Here is a 20147-nt window from a genome sequence, read left to right on the forward strand (position 1 = left end):
ACGACTTCAACTGTATGGCAAAAGCAGTCGGTATAATTTAACCACGTCAAAAGCTGGCCATATACAGTGCATTTGGAAAGTATTTAGACCCCTTGACTTTTTCCACGTTCCAGCCTTATTCTAAAATGCATTCAATTGTGTGTTTTTTTCGCTCATCATTCTACACACACTACCCCACAATGACAAAGCAAAAATGGTTTTAGACATTTTTGCTAATTTATTTAAAATAAAAAACAGAAATATCACATTTACATAAGTATTCATACTCTTTACTCAGAACTTTGTTGAAGTACCTTTGGCAGCGATTACAGCTCCTTGTCCTCTTGGGTATTTGAGGAGTTTCTCCCATTCTTCTCTGCAGATCCTCTCAAGCTCTATCAGGTTGGTTGGGGAGCGTCGCTGCACAGCTATATTCAGGTCCCTCCAGAGATGTTCGATCGGGTTCAAGTCCAGGCTCTGTCTGGGCCACACAAGGACATTCAGAGACTTGTCCCGAAGCCACTCCTGCATTGTCTTGACTATGTGCTTAGGGTCGTTGATTGTTTCAAAGGTGAACCTTTGCCCCGGTCTGAGATCCTGAGGACTCTGGAGCAGGTTTTCATCAAGGATCTCTCTGCACTTTGCTCTGTTCATCTTTCCCTCGACCCTGACTAGTCTCCCAGTCCCTGCCGCTGAAAAACATCCCCACAGCATGATGCTGCCACCACCATGCTTCACTGTAGGGATGGTGCCAGGTTTTCTCCAGACGTGACGCTTGGCATTCAGGCCAAAGAGTTCAATCTTGGTTTCATCAGACAAGAGAATGTTGTTTCTCATGGTCTGAGAGTCTTTAGGTGCCTTTTGGCAAACTCCAAGCGGGCTGTTACTGAGGAGTGGCTTCCGTATGGCCACTCTACCATAAATCCCTGATTGGTGGAGCGCTGCAGAGATGGTTGTCCTTCTGAAAGGTTCTCCCATCTCCACAGAGGAACTCTGGAGCTCTGTCAGAGTGAACATCAGGTTCTTGGTCACCTCTCTGAACAAGGCCCTTCTCCTCTGATTGCTCCGTTTGGCCAGGCGGCCAGCTCTAGGAAGAGTCTTGGTGGTTCCAAACTTCGTCCATTTAAGAATTGTGGAGGCCACGGTGTTCTTGGGGACCTTCAATGCTGCAGAAATGTTTTGGTATCCTTCCTCAGATCTGTCCCTCAACACAATCCTGTCTCGGAGCTCTACGGACAATTCTTTCAACCTCATGGCTTGGTTTTTGATCTGACATTCACTGTCAACTGTGGGATCTTATATAGACAGGTGTGTGCCTTTCCAAATCATGTCCAATCAACTGAATTTACCACAGGTGGACTCCAATCAAGTTGTAGAAACATCTCATGGACGATTTACCACCAATGCTCCTTATAGGACACATCACTGAACTCTATACTCCTCTGTAAACTGGTCATCTCTGTATACCTGTCGCAAGACCCACTGGTTGATGTTTATTTATAAAACTCTCTTAGGCCTCACTTCCCCCCATCTGAGATACCTACTGCAGCCCTCATCCTCCACATACAACACCCGTTCTGTCAGTCACATTCTGTTAAAGATACCCAAAGCACACACATGCCTGGGTCGCTCCTCTTTTCAGTTCACTATAGCTAGTGACTGGAACGAGCTGCAAAAAACACTTAAACTGGACAGTTTTATCTCCATCTCTTCATTCAAAGACTCAATCATGGACACTCTTACTGACAGTTGTGGTAGCTTCGTGTGATGTATTGTTGTCTCTACCTTCTTGCTCTTAACTGACCTGCCTAGTTAAATAAAGGTTAAATAAAAACATTTAAAAAATAAATCATCAATGGTAACAGGCAAAGGGTCTGAACACTTATGTAAATAAGTGATTTTTTTTTTTATATATATATATACATTTACTAACATTTCTAAAAACCTGTTTTCGCTTTGTCATTATGAGGTATTGTGTGTAGATTGATGAGGGGAAAAAACGATTTAATCAATTTTAGAATAAGGCTGTAACATAACAAAATGTGGAAGAAGTCAAGGGGTCTGAATACTTTCCGAATGCACTGTATGGGTTATATGTATGCACTTAGATATGCCTGTCCCATGTTGCTACAGGTACGACCAACCCACATCCAGGTTTTTGCATAGTAAACAATGTTTTCACTGCATATACCACTATTCCAGAGTATATTTCCATGGAACCAATACTCCCTAGACGTTTAGAGGTTCAAATAAAAAATACAAAAATCATAATTTGTTTATTTCTAACATTCCATAATCCTTCCATTGTTTTGGGGGTTTCATGTAAGGGTATGTAGGCCTATATACTTTAATTATTTCATTTCTAGAAGACTCTAGAGCTCTCAAAGTATGTCATCACTTTGATTTGATTTTTATTTCGTGATTAGTACAAATGTAAATGATTTGTTACCATTGAGAAATAAAGTTTAAACATTTTAATAGCGCTAAATTATATACCGGTGTATTTATTTGGGTCAAGAAGTTATCATAATCCATATGATCATATTTTATCAATTTCTTACTACTAGAAATATCATTTTAATTCCGTGCTCATACATACCACAAGAAGGCGACCATGTCACACGAAGAGAAACGCACAAGAAAATAATCTGGGACAAATTGTTCGCTGCAGGCCTACGTAGATTATCCGAACACGTTTCCTGCTAAAGTAGAAAGGATCAAATGGTTTTTGAAAAGAAGTCTTCGGGTGAGTTTAACCCTCTTTTCTTACTGAAATGGTTGCTTCTGATTATAATAACTATATCGAATACATAACTTGAGTTCACAAGTCAATAATTCAATAACAATTTAATTAACAAACAACCGTTCGTTTGTCACTTGAGCTTGATAACTGGCTAACCTGGTGGTGTTGTGTCCAGATCGTGCAGATGCGCTATCATCACAAAAAATACCGGTTGTGAGCACGTTTGTACTCTAGTTATATGTTTCAGTATAGTATCTCATATTAACCTAGAAAGCAGGCGATAAAGGTACTTCCTCTCATTGCAATTGAATACATGACAACAGAAAGTAACTTTCAGTACTTTTCCAACAGCAAGGTTAACTAATAAATCATCGTCTAGTCCGACTATTACTAGCTATTCTAGCCAGGCTATAGCTGTTCCAGCTGTGTGATAGTCGTTGATATGTAACTAGTGTAAACCTAGCCAACAGATCTGACCGGGTGGGTATAATTTGTGGAACGTTCCAACAGGAATACGTTCCAAAAACGTAGTAAAGTACAAGGTTGCCAACAAACAACGCATACAAAGTAGCATGATCAATTCACCTAGCTAACTAGCTGCCGAATAGGAAACAACTCACCACGTAGCTTATTCTTAATGTTTGTCCATAGGCTACCAGAGTGAAGACAGAATGTTTTTTCTGAATAAACGTGGTGAGTGACAAATTTAATGAAATGGCCCACTCCCTAACTTTGTATGCGTTGTTGTTGGCAATCTTGTTATTTACGAAGCTTCTGGAACAGATTCCTGTTGGAACGTTCCACAAATTATACCCACCCGATCTGACCCACTTGCATACAGCTGCACTAGGGTCGGCCAGACGTGTAGCTTAAGCAGGGGTGAAAGTAGATTTAATTTCTTCGCTATACAGTACCTCCTAAACCAAAAACATGTATGGGCCGAATCATAGAATTACATATTGAATCCCTATTAATTCAATAGGATCTCTGTGGGACTAGTTGTAAATATTTGAGATTTAACTTTAAAAATGTATTACTTTTTATTGTGGCAAACAGAACCAGTCATGATGTTTACATCTGATTTTCAAACAATTACTTCAAATGGGTCTTTTACTAGGCTACCTGTGCACTTTAACCCCCCCCCCCCCCCCCCCCCACCCCCCAAAATGATCCAGCCTCCAAACCACTTTGAATGGAATGAGAGCTTTACTGTTAGCTAGAATGAGAACAAAACACAGCAGTTTACTTAAAAACTAGCAGTCGTACAATTATCTCGGTATAACAGTTGGGATAATGCAGCAGTTCGGAGTACAATGCATTTCTCATCCATGGATTGAGGAACGTTTTCCGAGCCAAATCTCGCGCTGGCTCCGCTGCGTCTTAATCTACACAGGAAACTTGTCTGACCCTATTGCAGCTTTAAGAAAGCAGGTCTGAGTAAAGCATAGCATGCACATATTCAACTAACCTGGCGATACACTTTTCTTCGGAATCGAGAATGAAGAAAGTATCTTATAAATGCCTGTGTCCAGCTCTTTTCCAAGCGACACGGCCATGTGTAGAAGTAGATGACAGCGCGTCACACAGTGGACCAAAATATGTAAATGCATGCAAGCTGGAATTTCTCACTCGATACAAAATATGGATTTTTTTTATATTTCTGAATATTCTCTACTCATTCAAGGGTTTTTATTTTATTTTTACTATTGTCTACATTGTAGAATAAATGGAAGACATCTGGAATCATGTAGTAACCAAAAAAGTGTTAAATCAAAATATATTTATTTTTGAGATTCTTCAAAGTAGCCACCCTTTGCCTTGATGAAAGCTTTGCTCGCTCTTGGCATTCTCTCAACCAGCTTCACCTGGAATGCTTTTCCAATAGATCCCACATATGCTGAGCACTTGTTGGCGGCCTTTAAAACATGAGTCCAACGTAGACTCAAATGACTTAATCCATATGACTAGAGGTATTGGATATTTTAATAAAAACATCTCTCTCCCTCACTACCCCTACTCCCTCTATCTCTCCCAGCCCGTGTAGCGGAGGCAGGACAGAGGCGTGTGTTGGACGATGCAACACGCCAGCGGAGGTTAAATCGCCAGCTGGATGCTCTAGAGAAGGACAACTTCCAGGATGACCCTCTCTCCTCCCTGCCTCCATCTGGTCCTACCGCCCGCCTGCCCGCCTTTAGTGAAGGAGAGGAACCCGGTGTGTGAGGGAACACCTTTTAGACCTGCCCAGTGCTATTGTTTGATGGAGAGCTCTATATTAATTTGTTCATGTGTACTTCTGCCTCCCTTCTCTTTCATCTCTTCATCCTCCTCCTCTCTCTTTCTCTCCCTCTTCTCCTGCCTCTCTTCACTCTTTCTTTCTTTCTTTCTTTCTTTCTTTCTTTCTTTCTTTCTTTCTTTCTTTCTTTCTGTCTCTAGGTAAGAAGAAGAGGAAAACTAGAGGTGATCACTTCAAACAGAGATTTCGCAAAAACTTCCAGACTCTACTAGAAGAAGAGGTAGGTAATAGAATGAGAACACCTCTGACCTCTAACCCCACAAGTAGTCCGCCATATAGAGAAGTGGGTGTCATTTGAAACACACCAGCATCATGTGCAGAGGGGTGCATCCTGACAGAACGTTCAGATAGAAATACATTATGATGGTATGTATCAGGGTTGGTGTCAATTCCATTTTAATTCCAGTCAATTCAGGAAGTACACTGAAATTCCAATGCTTTTCAGTAAGGGAAATGTTGAATTGGAATTTCGTTCACTTTCTGAATTGAAACGGAATTGAAGCTAACCCTCGTATGTATGGTCCTCTGTAGCTCAGTTGGTAGAACATGATGCTTGTAACTGGTTCAAGTCCCGGGATCACCCAAGCGATAAAAATGTATGCACGCGTGACTGTAAAGTGCTTTGGATAAAAGTGTCTGCTAAATGCCATGTAGCACATTTCTCTCACGTAGAATAAGGAATGACGTCAGCTCTATAGAGACTTCTGAATGTGACCCTGGGTGCGTACCAATAATATCTCATTTCTCCTGAAGTTTGAACTCATTCACTAAATTGTCTGATCCAGAACGCCCCAAAGTAAACCCATTCACTACTACCCACAAATCTAAAAGCATTGGATTGGTGGAGGAATTGGCTAGTGGGAGCTTCTACCATATTTCTTATACTAATAATTTCCCTTGAAATCATGAATTGAGATCTTCCCATAGACTGGTTAGTTGTTTAGCAATAAAACCAATGCATGCAAAACAGACAGGGTTGGCTTAGATTGTTGACAACATGTAAGCTATATTTCGTCACCAATGTTTATTGAAAACATACATTTGCAAAATGAGCTCTTGTGTCCTCTCAAATACAGTTGTTGGTTAGCTAGCTAACGAATTTTAGCCATATTAGCATTGATATGAAATCAGTCAGAACACCTCAAGAACAAGATAAAACGAGCTGATTCCCCACATGGCAGTTTGTTGTCATTTTTGCTAGCAATCTGGCCAGCCAGAATCACAACAATACTGTGATTTCTGCCCCAAGGGAGCGCGTTGTTCGCTAACCCATCTATAGCCCCCGTCTTTGCTGAGAGGCTAACCATGTCCTTGCTGTGTTGTGATTGGCAGAATGTGTCTGAGAGGGAGGAGCCTAACTACCTGTCAGCTGCAGCCCCTCCCTCCTCGCTCCCCCCTCGTCTGTTCTGCTCCGTCTGTGGATTCCCCTCCTCCTACACCTGCTGCTCCTGTGGGGGGCGCTACTGTTCCACACGTTGTCTTATCACACACAGAGAGACCAGGTAACTCACACTACACTATGCTAGAGCTGGGACCAGAAACTGAAAATGATCGACACCAACCATACCGATCACTTATCGCAGCCATTTTGTTGATGTCGTTCATTGCGATAAGGAGCCTATACTAAAGAAATGTGAAGTTTGAAATGAAATCCGTTCGCTAATATGGGCGATTGTTAATGGGACAACTGATGGCTACAACCATCAAACCAATAGTAGTAGTTTAAAGGATAATACAATAAAAACTGTGGTGCACATTGTTATTAACTTATTGTTCGATTTATTAGGCAATTTATCGCGATAAGAATTTTTGTCCATATCGCCCAGCTCTAACGCGCACACACACACACACACACACACACACACTGTTCCATACGCTGTCTACACACAGAGAGGCTACGTAACATGAATGCAACACACACACACTACACCCCCCCCACACACACACACAGGATTGTATATTAACCCCACTACCCTTAGCCTCACATCTTTCTCTTCTCCTCTCTCTCTCAGGTGTCTGAAGATGACTCTGTAGCAGCTGATCTGACTATACCTGGTCATGCTCACAAAATGGGGATGGTAAATTCCTCCACCTGTAGCTGTATAGAATGTTACAACACAGGAACGGCGCTACAGATAATGACCGTGTACCAGAGATGCTATGGAGAGAACACTACCAGACAAGTAATGGGGAACGCTACCAGAAAGTTACAAACATGCACACAGTGGCTCAGCACTCTGCAGTGTGACGTCAGTGTTGTGGAGTAGGGTCTGAAGCAGCAGTGGTGCGTGGGTAAAATCACTGGGGAAGCCAGAAAAAAAGCCATATTACAACCTATGTGTTGTGATAATTGCATTGTTTGCTCTATAACTTGTTAATTCAGATTACTTCACGAATAGGTCTATCACTCTGTCATACAGTACACACTTTATTTTTTTGTTGTCCTAGCTAAAATGCTTGCTCGCTAGCTTAACTTTTATTCATGGGAAATGTTAGCTAGTTAACATTAGCCTTCTACATCTAGCTACATATTGAACTTCCATCCTCTCAGGCCAGGGGCACAACATTGTATGAATTTATGGTTGGAACAGAATCGCCGTTATAATCATTGGTACGGAGAATTAAGTAGAACCACAAATCCCTATCTCCATCCATGGCTAATTTAAGAAAGGGACAACTTAGCTAGCTAGCCACCAGAGGACAACAACACAACGAGATGCAACAATTCAATTTGTTTCTGTCAATGACGTATGCTCTCAGTGCGTTTTGATAGGAGTGATGCCAAAATCTAAGCTGGCTTCCAAAATTTACTTGGTCAATTTTTGGGGGAAGCTTGGCAACCATGAATACACGCCACTGGTCTGAAGGGGGCGGAGACTGGGCAGGAGGAAGGGAGGGGTTTGTGTAGTGGGGGGGGATCCCAGGGACTGACTATCTTTGTCTGTTTGGTCTGTCTGACTTTGCTGTAATGATTTAATTAAACATGTTTGATTATGACTCAGTGTGTGTATTGTAAACCTTTATGCTATAGCGTAACCTCCTCTGTGTGTGTGTACGTGTGTGTGCGTGTACGTGTGCACATGTTTGACTGGTGTGTGTGTGTGTGTGTGTGTACCCTGGTTCAGGTTTGTTACAGATGTTTGTTTATAAGCTCTGTCCTGTTAGGAAGAATGTTCTTAGAGGGAACAACAAGTTGTAGGCTTATCCGCTTCCAGGAGGATTAAAACAACTTCCTTTTTCTGAAACCACTGCTCACACGCATCCTGACATCAACACACACCCTTCTGCATAACTGACTAAAGTCTACCAGTGGTAAAGTATATGATTATATGTTTATGTATTGCATGTTATGAATTGGTTATATAATTATATTGGGGGGAGGGTTGTCAAGTGGTAATTAAGGGCAACAACCCCTGAACCTCAGCTGTAAAGGGACGTTAATTATTAATGCACGCAGATTGGGGGGGGTTCCACTAGTTACCACAGCCACAAAGTCAAAATTGGCTATATTGTAGAAATTCATGAATAAATTAAATAGCTTTGTGCTCTTAATTTATGGTTAGGCATAAGGTCAGCAGTAGTGTGGGTATGATTAGGTTTAAAGATGAGAAATGATCGAAATAGGCGTGGTTTATGACTTTGTGGCTGTGCTAACTATAGTGACGACCGGTGGAGGAGAGAGTGAAGGTAGCGCCTGATTTGACACAGACAGGACGTCGGAGTCAGTGGCGGTTCTAGACCATTTCAACCGGGGGGGCCAAGCTGGGACCAGTTGTACTGTTAGAGGGGCCAGTTACATTAGACGTTATTATTGTCATATCGTTTTCTTCACTGCATTAGCAAGCAAAATACCATGTTCATAATCATTAGTGTTCCGAGTTGCCACTGTCTAATAACGGATGTAAAAAAAGAACGATAGCAACAATTAGTTATTTAAAAATGATTTCATACTCCACATTTAGGGGGGCCACAAGGGGGTCCAAAATTGTTGTCACAGGGGCACTGCCCCCCCCCCCAGAACCCCCCCTGGTCGGAGTAGGCTGTATGTGTGTGTTTGTAGCCCATTTACAGAACTGGGAGGTTGAGTTCTCCTGTTAACGAGTGAAATCTGCGCTTGCATCGGGCGCTGTGAAAATGGCGGATGACTGCGCTAGGCTCCGTACAATAATCGGTCAATGTTCGCACGGCAGACTTTGCCCGGTGAAGGAGTGTTGTGTGTACGGAAATCCAGTAACGTGGCGCGAGCAGCTGTCAAGCAAAGCTAGTAGCGGAACGGGGCGCCTCGAGCTGTCAAGCGAGTCGATCGCTGGAGCGCGCAAGGTGAGTAGACTTGAATGAATGGGTGTATGGTTCGTCCTTTTAACACAGATCTTGGATCCGAATACCCTACCCAAACCCTAAACCACTATCGGGGGATGGCAGAGACCGCGAGCAGATGAATCCCTCTTTCAATGCGCGGTGATCATGAGGCACAATAAACTATAGGCAACCGCTGGCGTCCATTTCAAACGGGTATAGCCAAATAACGCAGTTTTCACACAGAGAAGCATGATTTTATTTTAATGTTTATTTTCGCTCTTTTATATGATTTATTTGATGCTGAAAATCCCCTCAACACTGTCTATAGACTTCAGCCCTTGATTGGCCAAACTCTGTGTTCTCTGAGGAGCGCAAAACCGATTGGATAAGAGGTGTGCACACTGCACAGATTATTGTGTGAACATGTTGTGTGTGTGTTTCTCTGTGTGCAGGGCTATAGCCCAGACCCCCATTGATACTGCTGCTGCCATGGAGAGGAAAAAGGTAAAATATCGGAATATTTTATTGTGATTCAATGGAACAGTATCTGTTGCAGAACGTCTGATCATCATGCCCAATGATGTAAAGTACTTTAGTGAAATTACTTGAAAGTACTACTTAAGTAGTTTTTTGGGGGTATCTGTACTTTACTTTTATGTTTTTGACTACTTTTACTACACTACATTCCTAAAGACAATAATGTACTTTTTACTCCATACATTTTCTCTGAAACCCAAAAGTACGCTTTACATTTTGAATGCTTAGCAGGACAGGAAAATTGTCCAATTCATACATTTATCTGATCTGGCGGACTCACTAAACACTAATGCTTAGTTTGTAAATTATGTCTGAGTGTTGGTGTGCACCTGGCTATCCTTAAAAAAACTAGAAAATGGTGCCATCTGGTTTGCTTAATATAAGGAATTTGAAATGATTTTTACTTTTACTTTCAATACTTAAGCATATTTTAGCAATTACATTTACTTTTGATACTTAAGTATATTTAAAACCAAATACTTTTAGACTTTTTTTTACTCAAGTAGTATTTTACTGGGTGACTTTCACTTTTACTCAAGTAATTTTCTATTAATGTATCTTTACTTTTACTCAAGTATGACAATTGGGTAATTTTTCCACCACTGATCATACACCAACCCCCCTCTCTCTCTCTCTCTACCTCTCATTCTTTCTCTCTTCTGCCTCTCTCTTTCTTGTCCTCTCCTTCAGCATCCAGTTGGAGAAATCCTCATCATTCCGATGAGATCTTCAACATCACTTTCGCCCCAGGATTCAGCTAGACACCAAACCCTTCCCCTCCAGCCCTCCTCCCCTCCTCCACCCCTCTCTCTGTCCAGTCCCCAGCTCCAGGCTGAGTTTCTGAGGAGAGCTCCCAGAGCTGCTTCCCCCGACAACGACTCGGCTAGACACCAAACCCTTCCCCTCCAGCCCTCCTCCCCTCCTCCACCCCTCTCTCTGTCCAGTCCCCAGCTCCAGGCTGAGTTTCTGAGGAGAGCTCCCAGAGCTGCTTCCCCCGACAACGACTCGGCTAGACACCAAACCCTTCCCCTCCAGCCCTCCTCCCCTCCTCCACCCCTCTCTCTGTCCAGTCCCCAGCTCCAGGCTGAGTTTCTGAGGAGAGCTCCCAGAGCTGCTTCCCCTGACAACGACTCGGCTAGACACCAAACCCTTCCCCTCCAGCCCTCCTCCCCTCCTCCACCCCTCTCTCTGTCCAGTCCCCAGCTCCAGGCTGAGTTTCTGAGGAGAGCTCCCAGAGCTGCTTCCCCCGACAACGACTCGGCTAGACACCAAACCCTTCCCCTCCAGCCCTCCTCCCCTCCTCCACCCCTCTCTCTGTCCAGTCCCCAGCTCCAGGCTGAGTTTCTGAGGAGAGCTCCCAGAGCTGCTTCCCCTGACAACGACTCAGCAAGACCCCAAAACCTTCCCCACCAACCCTCCTCCCCTCCTCCACCCCTCTCTCTGTCCAGTCCCCAGCTCCAGGCTGAGTTTCTGAGGAGAGCTCCCAGAGCTGCTTCCCCTGACAACGACTCGGCTAGACCCCAAAACCTTCCCCACCAACCCTCCTCCCCTCCTCCACCCCTCTCTCTGTCCAGTCCCCAGCTCCAGGCTGAGTTTCTGAGGAGAGCTCCCAGAGCTGCTTCCCCTGACAACGACTCAGCAAGACCCCAAAACCTTCCCCACCAACCCTCTCCCTCTGTCTCCCCCTCTGTGTCCCTCTTCTCCTCCCCTCCTCCCCCTCTTTCCTCCCCTCCTCCACCCCTCTCCCTGTCCAGTCCCCAGCTCCAGGCTGAGTTTCTGAGGAGAGCTAGCCGTGGTCTGAGAACTGTCTCCTGTGACACCAACGATGTCCTCACCTCCCCCAGCTCCACCCTGGTCTCCCCCTTTACCTCCATCAAAACCTCCACCCTTACCTCCCCCCCACAGCCCCTGTCCCCCTCCATGCCCACTAAAGAGGGTGAGTTTTGAAGCAGTGCCATGGTCTAGTACTGATATTAAAGTCATGTGATGCTTGTCTCTCTCCAGTTCTCAGCTACTGAATAGTAGTAGTAGTGTCATTATAGTATACTAGTAGTAATGTCGGTATAGTATACGAGTAGTATTGTCGGTATAGTATACTAGTAGTAGTGTCGGTATAGTATACTAGTAGTAGTGTCGGTATAGTATACTAGTAGTAGTAGTGTCGTTATTGCATACTAGTTGTATTTGTGTCATTATTGCATACTAGTAGTAGTAGTAGTATTGTTATAGCATACTACTAGTAGTAGTGTCGTTATTGCATACTAGTAGTAGTAGTGTCGTTATTGCATACTAGTAGTAGTAGTATCGTTATAGCATACTACTAGTAGTAGTGTTGTTATAGCATACTACTAGTGGTAGTGTCGTTATAGCATACTACTAGTGGTAGTGTCGTTATAGCATACTACTAGTATTAGTGTCATTATAGAGCAGTAGTGTCATTATAGTGTACTAGTAGTAGTAGTGTCTTTATAGTAAACTACCAGTAGTAGTAGTGTAGTTATAGTAAACAACCAGTAGTAGTAGTGTAGTTATAGTAAACTACCAGTAGTAGTAGTAGTAGTGTAGTTATAGTAAACTACCAGTAGTAGTAGTAGTAGTGTGGTTATAGTAAACTACCAGTAGTAGTAGTGTAGTTAGAGTAAACTACCAGTAGTAGTAGTGTAGATATAGTAAACTACCAGTAGTAGCAGTGTCATTACAGTATACTAGTAGAAGTAGTAGTGGTGTTATAGTATACTAGTAGTAGTAGTGGTGTTATAGTATACTAGTAGTAGTAATGGTGTTATAGTAGTAATGGAGTTATAGCATAATAGTAGTAGTGTCATTACAGTATACTAGTAGTAGTAGTAGTGGTGTTATAGTATACCAGTAGTAGTAATGGTGTTATAGTAGTAATGGAGTTATAGTATAATAGTAGTAGTGTCGTTACAGTATACTAGTAGAAGTAGTAGTGGTGTTATAGTATACTAGTAGTAGTAGTGGTGTTATAGTATACCAGTAGTAGTAATTACATTTACATTACATTTACGTCATTTAGAAGGATTACTTTATCCTATCCCAGGTATTCCTTAAAGAGGTGGGTAATGGTGTTATAGTAGTAATGGAGTTATAGTATAATAGTAGTAGTGTCATTACAGTATACTAGTAGAAGTAGTAGTGTCATTACAGTATACTAGTAGTAGTAGTAGTGGTGTTATAGTATACTAGTAGTAGTAGTGGTGTTATAGTATACCAGTAGTAGTAATGGTGTTATAGTAGTAATGGAGTTATAGCATAATAGTAGTAGTGTCATTACAGTATACTAGTAGAAGTAGTAGTGGTGTTATAGTATACTAGTAGTAGTAGTAGTGTTATAGTATACTAGTAGTAGTAGTGGTGTTATAGTATACCAGTAGTAGTAATGGTGTTAGAGTAGTAATGGAGTTATAGTATAATGGTAGTAGTGTCGTTAAAGTATAATAGTAGTAATAGTAGTGTCGTTATAGTATATTAGTAGTGGTAGTAGTGGTGTTATAGTTTACTAGTGTCGTTATAGAATACTAGTAGTAGTGAATGTATAGTTTACTGTCAATAGTGTAGTTATAGTATACTAGTAGTAGTAGTAGTAGTAGTGTTGTAGTGTACTACTAGTAATGTACTTACAGTCTAATAGTAGTAGTGTCGTTTTAGTATACTAGTAGTAGTGTCGTTTTAGTATACTAGTAGTAGTGTCGTTATAGTATTCTAACAGTAGTAGTATCGTTATAGTATACTAAAAGTAGTAGTGTCGTTATAGTATACCTGCAGAAGTAGTGTCGTTATAGTATATTATCAGTAGTAGTGTCGTTATAGTATACTACTACTAGTAGTGTCGTTATAGTATACTGGTAGCAGTGTAGTTTTAGTATACAAGTAGTAGTGTCATTATACTATTCTTGCAGTAGTAGTATCGTTATAGTATACTAGTAGTAGTGTCGTTATAGTATTCTAACAGTAGTAGTATCGTTATAGTATACTAAAAGTAGTAGTGTCGTTATAGTATACCTGCAGAAGTAGTGTCGTTATAGTATATTGTCAGTAGTAGTGTCGTTATAGTATACTACTACTAGTAGTGTCGTTATAGTATACTGGTAGTAGTGTAGTTTTAGTATACAAGTAGTAGTGTCATTATACTATTCTTGCAGTAGTAGTATCGTTATAGTATACTAAAAGTAGTGTTATTATAGTATACTAGTAGTAGTAGTGTCGTTATAGTATACTAGTAGTAGTAGTGTTGTTATAGTATACTAGTAGTAGTAGTGTCATTATAGTACTCTAGTAGTGTCGTTATAGTACACCGGCAGTCGTAGTGTAGTTATAGTACACTAGTAGAGGTGTATTTGTAGTATACTAGTTGTAGTGTAGCTATAGTATACCAGTAGTAGTAGTGTAGTTATAGTATTATTGTTGTAGTGGTGTAGTTATAGTATTCTGGTAGTAGTAGTGTAGTTATAGTACACTAGTAGTAGTGTAGTTATAGTATAATATTAGTAGTAGTGTAGTTATAGTATGCTAGCAGTAGTAGTGTTGTTATAGTACACTGGTATTAGTAGTAGTGTAGTTATAGTATACTAGTAGAAGTGTAGCTATAGTATGCTAGTAGTAGTGTAGGTATAGTATACTCATAGTTGTGTAGTTGTAGTACACTGGTATTAGTAGTGTACAGTCGTGGCCAAAGGTTTTGAGAATGACACAAACATTAATTTTCACAAAGTCTGCTGCCTCAGTGTCTTTAGATATTTTTGTCAGATGTTACTATGGAATACTGAAGTATAATTACAAGCATTTCAAGTGTCAAAGGCTTTTTTTGACAATTATATGAAGTTGATGCAAAGAGTCAATATTTGCAGTGTTGACCCTTCTTTTTCAAGACCTCAGCAATCCGCACAGGCATGCTGTAAATTAACTTCTGGGCCACATCCTGACTGATGGCAGCCCATTCTTGCATAATCAATGCTTGGAGTTTGTCAGAATATGTGGGTTTTTGTTTATCCATCTGCCTCTTGAGGATTGACCACAAGTTCTCAATGGGATTAAGGTCTGGGGAGTTTCCTGGCCATGGACCCAAAATATCGAAGTTTTGTTCCCCGAGCCACTTAGTTATCACTTTTGCCATATGGGAAGGTGCTCCATCATGCTGGAAAAGGCATTGTTCATCGCCAAACTGTTCCTGGATGTGTTGGTACCATTCTTTATTCATGGCTGTGTTCTTAGGCAAAATTGTGAGTGAGCCCACTCCCTTGGCTGAGAAGCAACCCCACAGATGAATGGTCTCAGGATGCTTTACTGTTGGCATGACACAGGACTGATGGTAGCGCTCACCTTGTCTTCTCCGGACAAGCTTTTTTCCGGATGCCCCAAACAATTGGAAAGGGGATTCATCAGAGAAAATGACTTTACCCCAGTTTACTAGTAGTAATGTAGTTATTGTATATAGTACTAGTGGTAGTGTAGTTATAGCATACTAGTAGTATTAGTAGTGTAGTTATAGTATACTAGTAATAGTAGTGTCATTATAGTATACTAGTAATACTAGTGTCGTTATAGTATACTAGTAGTAGTGTCGTTATAGTACACTAGTAGTAGTAGTAGTGTAGTTATGTTATACTAGTAGTAGTGTAGTTATTGTATATAGTACTAGTGGTAGTGTAGTTATAGTATACTAGTAGTATTAGTAGTGTAGTTATAGTATACTAGTAATAGTAGTGTCGTTATAGTATACTAGTAATACTGGTGTCGTTATAGTATACTAGTAGTAGTGTCATTATAGTACACTAGTAGAAGTGTAGTTATTTATAGTGTACAGGTAGAAGTGTAGTTATAGTATACTAGTAGTAGTAGTAGTGTAGCTGTAGTATACCAGTAGTAGTATAGTTATAGTATACTAGTAGTAGTAGTAGTGTGGTTATAGTACTCTGGTAGTAGTAGTGTAGTTATAGTATACTAGTAGTAGTAGTGTCATTATAGTATACTAGTAGTAGTAGTAGTGTCGTTATAGTATACTAGTATTAGTGTCGTTATAGTACACTAGTAGTAGTGTCGTTATAGTACACTGGCAGTCATAGTGTAGTTATAGTACACTATTAGTAGTAGTGTAGTTATAGTACACTAGTAGAAGTGTAGTTGTAGTGTACTAGTAGTAGTGTAGTTGTAGTATACTACTAGTAGTAGTGTAGTTGTAGTGTAGCTATAGTATACCAGTAGTAGTGTAGTTATACTATTATTGTAGAAGTAGTGTAGTTATAGTATTCGGGTAGTAGTATTGTAGTTATAGTGTACTAGTAGTAGTGTGTATATATAGTACACTAGTAGTGGTAGTGTTGTTATAGAATATTAATAGTTGTGTAGTTATAGTATAATATTAGTAGTAGTGTAGTTATAGTATACTAGCAGTAGTAGTGTTATAGTACACTGGTATTAGTAGTAGTGTAGTTATAGTATACTAGTAGAAGTGTAGTTATAGTATACTAGTAGCAGTGTAGTTATAGTACACTAGTAGTTGTGTAGTTGTAGTAAACTAGTAATAGTAGTGTAGTTATAGTATACTAGTATTTGTAGTAGTAGTGTAGTTGTAGTATACTAGTAGTAGTAGTAGTAGTGTAGTTGTAGTATACTAGTAGTAGTGTATGCATAGTACACTAGTAGTAGTGGTGTGTGTATATATAGTACACTAGTAGTGTCGTTATAGTATATTACTAGTAGTGGTGTCGTTACAGTACACTAGTAGTAGTAGTGTCGTTATTGTATACTAGTAGTAGTAATGTAGTTATGGTATACTATAAGTATTGTAGTTATGGTATACTAGTAGTAGTGTAGTTATTGTATATAGTACTAGTGTTAGTGTAGTACACTAGTAGTATTGTACACTAGTAGAAGTGTAGTTATTTATAGTGTACTGGTAGAAGTGTAGTTATAGTATACTAGTAGTAGTAGTAGTGTAGCTGTAGTATACCAGTAGTAGTATAGTTATAGTATACTAGTAGTAGTAGTGTAGTTATAGTACTCTGGTAGTAGTAGTGTAGTTATAGTATACTACTAGTAGTAGCAGTGTAGTTATAGTATACCACTAGTAATGTAGTTATAGTACACTAGTGGTAGTAGTAGTACTAGTGTTATAGTAGTGTAGTTATAGTATACTAGTAGTAGTAGTAGTAGTAGTAGTGTGGTTATAGTACTCTGGTAGTAGTAGTGTAGTTATAGTATACTATACTAGTAGTAGTGTAGTTATAGTATTCTAGTAATAGTAGTGTAGTTATAGTAAACTAGTGGTAGTAGTAGTAGTAGTAGTACTATTGTTATAGTAGTGTAGTTATAGTATACTAGTAGTAGTAGTAGTAATAGTAGTGTGGTTATAGTACTCTGGTAGTAGTAGTGTAGTTATAGTATACTATACTAGTAGTAGTGTAGTTCTAGTATTCTAGTAGTAGTAGTGTAGTTATAGTAAACTAGCGGTAGTAGTAGTAGTAGTAGTACTAGTGTTATAGTAGTGTAGTTATAGTATACTAGTAGTAGTAGTAGTAGTAGTAGTAGTGTGGTTATAGTACTCTGGTAGTAGTAGTGTAGTTATAGTATACTATACTAGTAGTAGTGTAGTTATAGTATTCTAGTAGTAGCAGTGTAGTTATAGTATACCAGTAGTAGTGTAGTTATAGTACACTAGTGGTAGTAGTACTAGTGTTATAGTAGTGTAGTTATAGTATACTAGTAGTAGTAGTAGTAGTAGTAGTAGTAGTAGTAGTAGTGTGGTTATAGTACTCTGGTAGTAGCAGTGTAGTTATAGTGCACTATTAGTAGTAGTGTAGTTATAGTATACTAGTAGAAGTGTAGTTATAGTATACTAGTAGTAGTGCAGTTATAGTATACTAGTAGTGTAGTTATAGTATACTAGCAGTAGTAGTGTAGTTATAGTATGCTAGTATTAGTGTAGTTATAGAATACTAGTTGTCGTAGTGGTGCAGTTACAGTATACTATTAGTAGTAGTGTAGTTATGGTATACTAGTAGTAGTGTAGTTATAGTGTAGTAGTTTAGTTATAGTATACTACTAGTAGTAGTAGTGTAGTTATAGTATACTACTAGTAGTAGTAGTGTCGTTATAGTATACTAGTAGTAGTGTAGTTATAGTATACTAGTAGTAGTTGTTCAGTTATAGTATACTAGTGGTAGTAGTGTAGTTATAGCATACTCGTAGTGTAGTTATAGTACACTAGTATTAGTAATGGAGTTATCACATACTAGTGATAGTGTAGTTATAGTATACTAGTAGTAGTAGTAGTGTAGTTATGGTATACTAGTAGCAGTGGTGTAAAGTACTTCATAAAAAATACTTGAAAGTACTACTTAAGTATTTTGGGGGGGTATCTGTACTTTACTTAACTATTTATATTTTTGACTACTTTTACTTCACTACATTCCTAAAGAAAATAATGTACTTTTTACTCCATACATTTTCTCTGAAACCCAAAGTACTCATTACATTTTGAATGCTTCGCACGACAGGAAAATTGTCCAATTCATGCACTTATCAAGAGATCATCCATGGTCATCCCTATTGCCTGTGATCTGGCTGTTTGTAAATTATGTCTGAGTGTTGGAGTGTGCCCCTGGCTATCCATAAATTAAAAAAAAAAGAAAATGATGCCGCCTGGTTTGCTTAATATCAGGAATCGTTATCGTATACTAATAGTAGTGTCATTATAGTATACTACTATTAGTAGTGTCGTTATTGTATACTAGTTGTACTTTTGTCATTATAGAATACTAGTAGTGGTGTAGTTATAATATACTAGTTGTAGTTGTGTAGTTATATTATACTAGTAGTAGTTGTGTAGTTATGGTATACTCGTACAGTAGTAATGTGTGTGTGTCTCCAGTCGAGCTGCTGTGTGTAACGTAGTGGTGTACAATAACATTTGTATGTGTGTGTGTGTGTGTGTAGGTTGCACTACTCTCCTGTCTCTCTCCAGTCCTGAGCTGCTAACTGAGCTGTGTCAATCTCAGTCCCGTCCTATGAAGCACGTCTCTGTCTCTAAAGGACTCACCACTGTCTTCTCTGGACGGGGCAGAGGCATAACGGTAAGAAGTGTGTGTGTGTGTGTCACACCACTGTCTTCTCTGGACGGGGCAGAGGCATAACGGTAAGGTGTGTGTGTGTGTGTCACACCACTGTTTTCTCTGGACGGGGCAGAGGCATAACGGTAAGGTGTGTGTGTGTGTGTGTGTGTCACACCACTGTCTTCTCTGGATGGGGCAGAGGCATAACGGTAAGGTGTGTGTGTGTCACACCACTGTCTTCTCTGGACGGGGCAGGGGCATAACGGTAAGGTGTGTGTGTGTGTGTCACACCACTGTCTTCTCTGGACGGGGCAGAGGCATAACGGTAAGGTGTGTGTGTGTCACACCACTGTCTTCTCTGGACGGGGCAGAGGCATAACGGTAAGAAGTGTGTGTGTGTGTCACACCACTGTCTTCTCTGGACGGGGCAGGGGCATAACGGTAAGGTGTGTGTGTGTGTGTGTCACACCACTGTCTTCTCTGGACGGGGCAGGGGCATAACGGTAAGGTGTGTGTGTGTGTCACACCACTGTCTTCTCTGGACGGCGGGAGGACAGAAAGTATTTGGGGCAAGATGTGAGAATTGACCTACTGTGGTGAATATAAACTCTTCCTGACTCTCTCTCTCTCTCTCTGTGCTCCAGACTCCTAGCCCTGCCACTGCCTCAGGAGCAGCCAACCAGACACTCCACTCAGACTCCATGGCCAATAGGAGAGGACAGGCAGGTCCCAGGCTGTTTAATGGGACAAAGCGTTAGACTAAGCTAAAGTGCCTCTGATGACCCCAGCTACTGTATAATGTAATTCAAATGAATGAAAACTAGCAGTCCTGTGGCCCTCCGGGGCCTGGAGTTGAGAACTGAATGACACAATTTCAAACACTATATATACTGCCATGTGCCATTGCCAACACACTAACATCATAGACACAACACACACACCCCGTAATACACACACACACTGTACCTCTTCATGTGAGACATGTAAAGCAATGTGGTGAGGTGAAGCAGGTCTCTCTCTGTAAAAAAATAAATGATCAAATGTATCATAACACTTGTTTGTCTCTGTATTGTGTGTGTGTGTGTGTGTGTGTGTGTGTGTGTGTGTGTGTGTGTGTGTGTGTGTGTGTGTGTGTGTGTGTGTGTGTGTGTGTGTGTGTGTGTGTGTGTGTGTGTAACTTCACTGATAAGATCCAACCCATGGCCAGAGTCTAGAGACATCATGA

The 20147-nt window shown here is 40.5% G+C and overlaps 2 protein-coding genes across 2 annotated transcripts; both read left to right on the plus strand.

Moving 5' to 3' along the window:
• Positions 1 to 2595: 2595 nt before the first annotated feature.
• On the plus strand, positions 2596 to 7432 carry LOC106608652 (zinc finger HIT domain-containing protein 1). Its single transcript, XM_014206733.3, has 5 exons — positions 2596 to 2725; positions 4758 to 4934; positions 5156 to 5235; positions 6348 to 6517; positions 7028 to 7432. The coding sequence occupies exons 1-5, from the start codon at positions 2701 to 2703 to the stop codon at positions 7047 to 7049; spliced, it is 474 nt and encodes a 157-aa protein (XP_014062208.1). The 5' UTR covers positions 2596 to 2700; the 3' UTR covers positions 7050 to 7432.
• Positions 7433 to 9084: 1652 nt separating this feature from the next.
• Positions 9085 to 19973, plus strand: LOC106608650 (uncharacterized). The gene is made up of 5 exons (XM_014206731.3): positions 9085 to 9335; positions 9767 to 9818; positions 10542 to 11787; positions 18807 to 18943; positions 19567 to 19973. Exons 2-5 carry the CDS (start codon positions 9804 to 9806, stop codon positions 19678 to 19680), a joined length of 1512 nt encoding a protein of 503 aa, XP_014062206.3. The 5' UTR covers positions 9085 to 9335; positions 9767 to 9803; the 3' UTR covers positions 19681 to 19973.
• The last annotated feature ends 174 nt before the right edge of the window (positions 19974 to 20147 follow it).

Source organism: Salmo salar, chromosome 07 (assembly GCF_965601325.2).
Source record: "Salmo salar chromosome 07, fSalSal1, whole genome shotgun sequence".
Classification (NCBI taxonomy): Eukaryota; Metazoa; Chordata; class Actinopteri; order Salmoniformes; family Salmonidae; genus Salmo; species Salmo salar.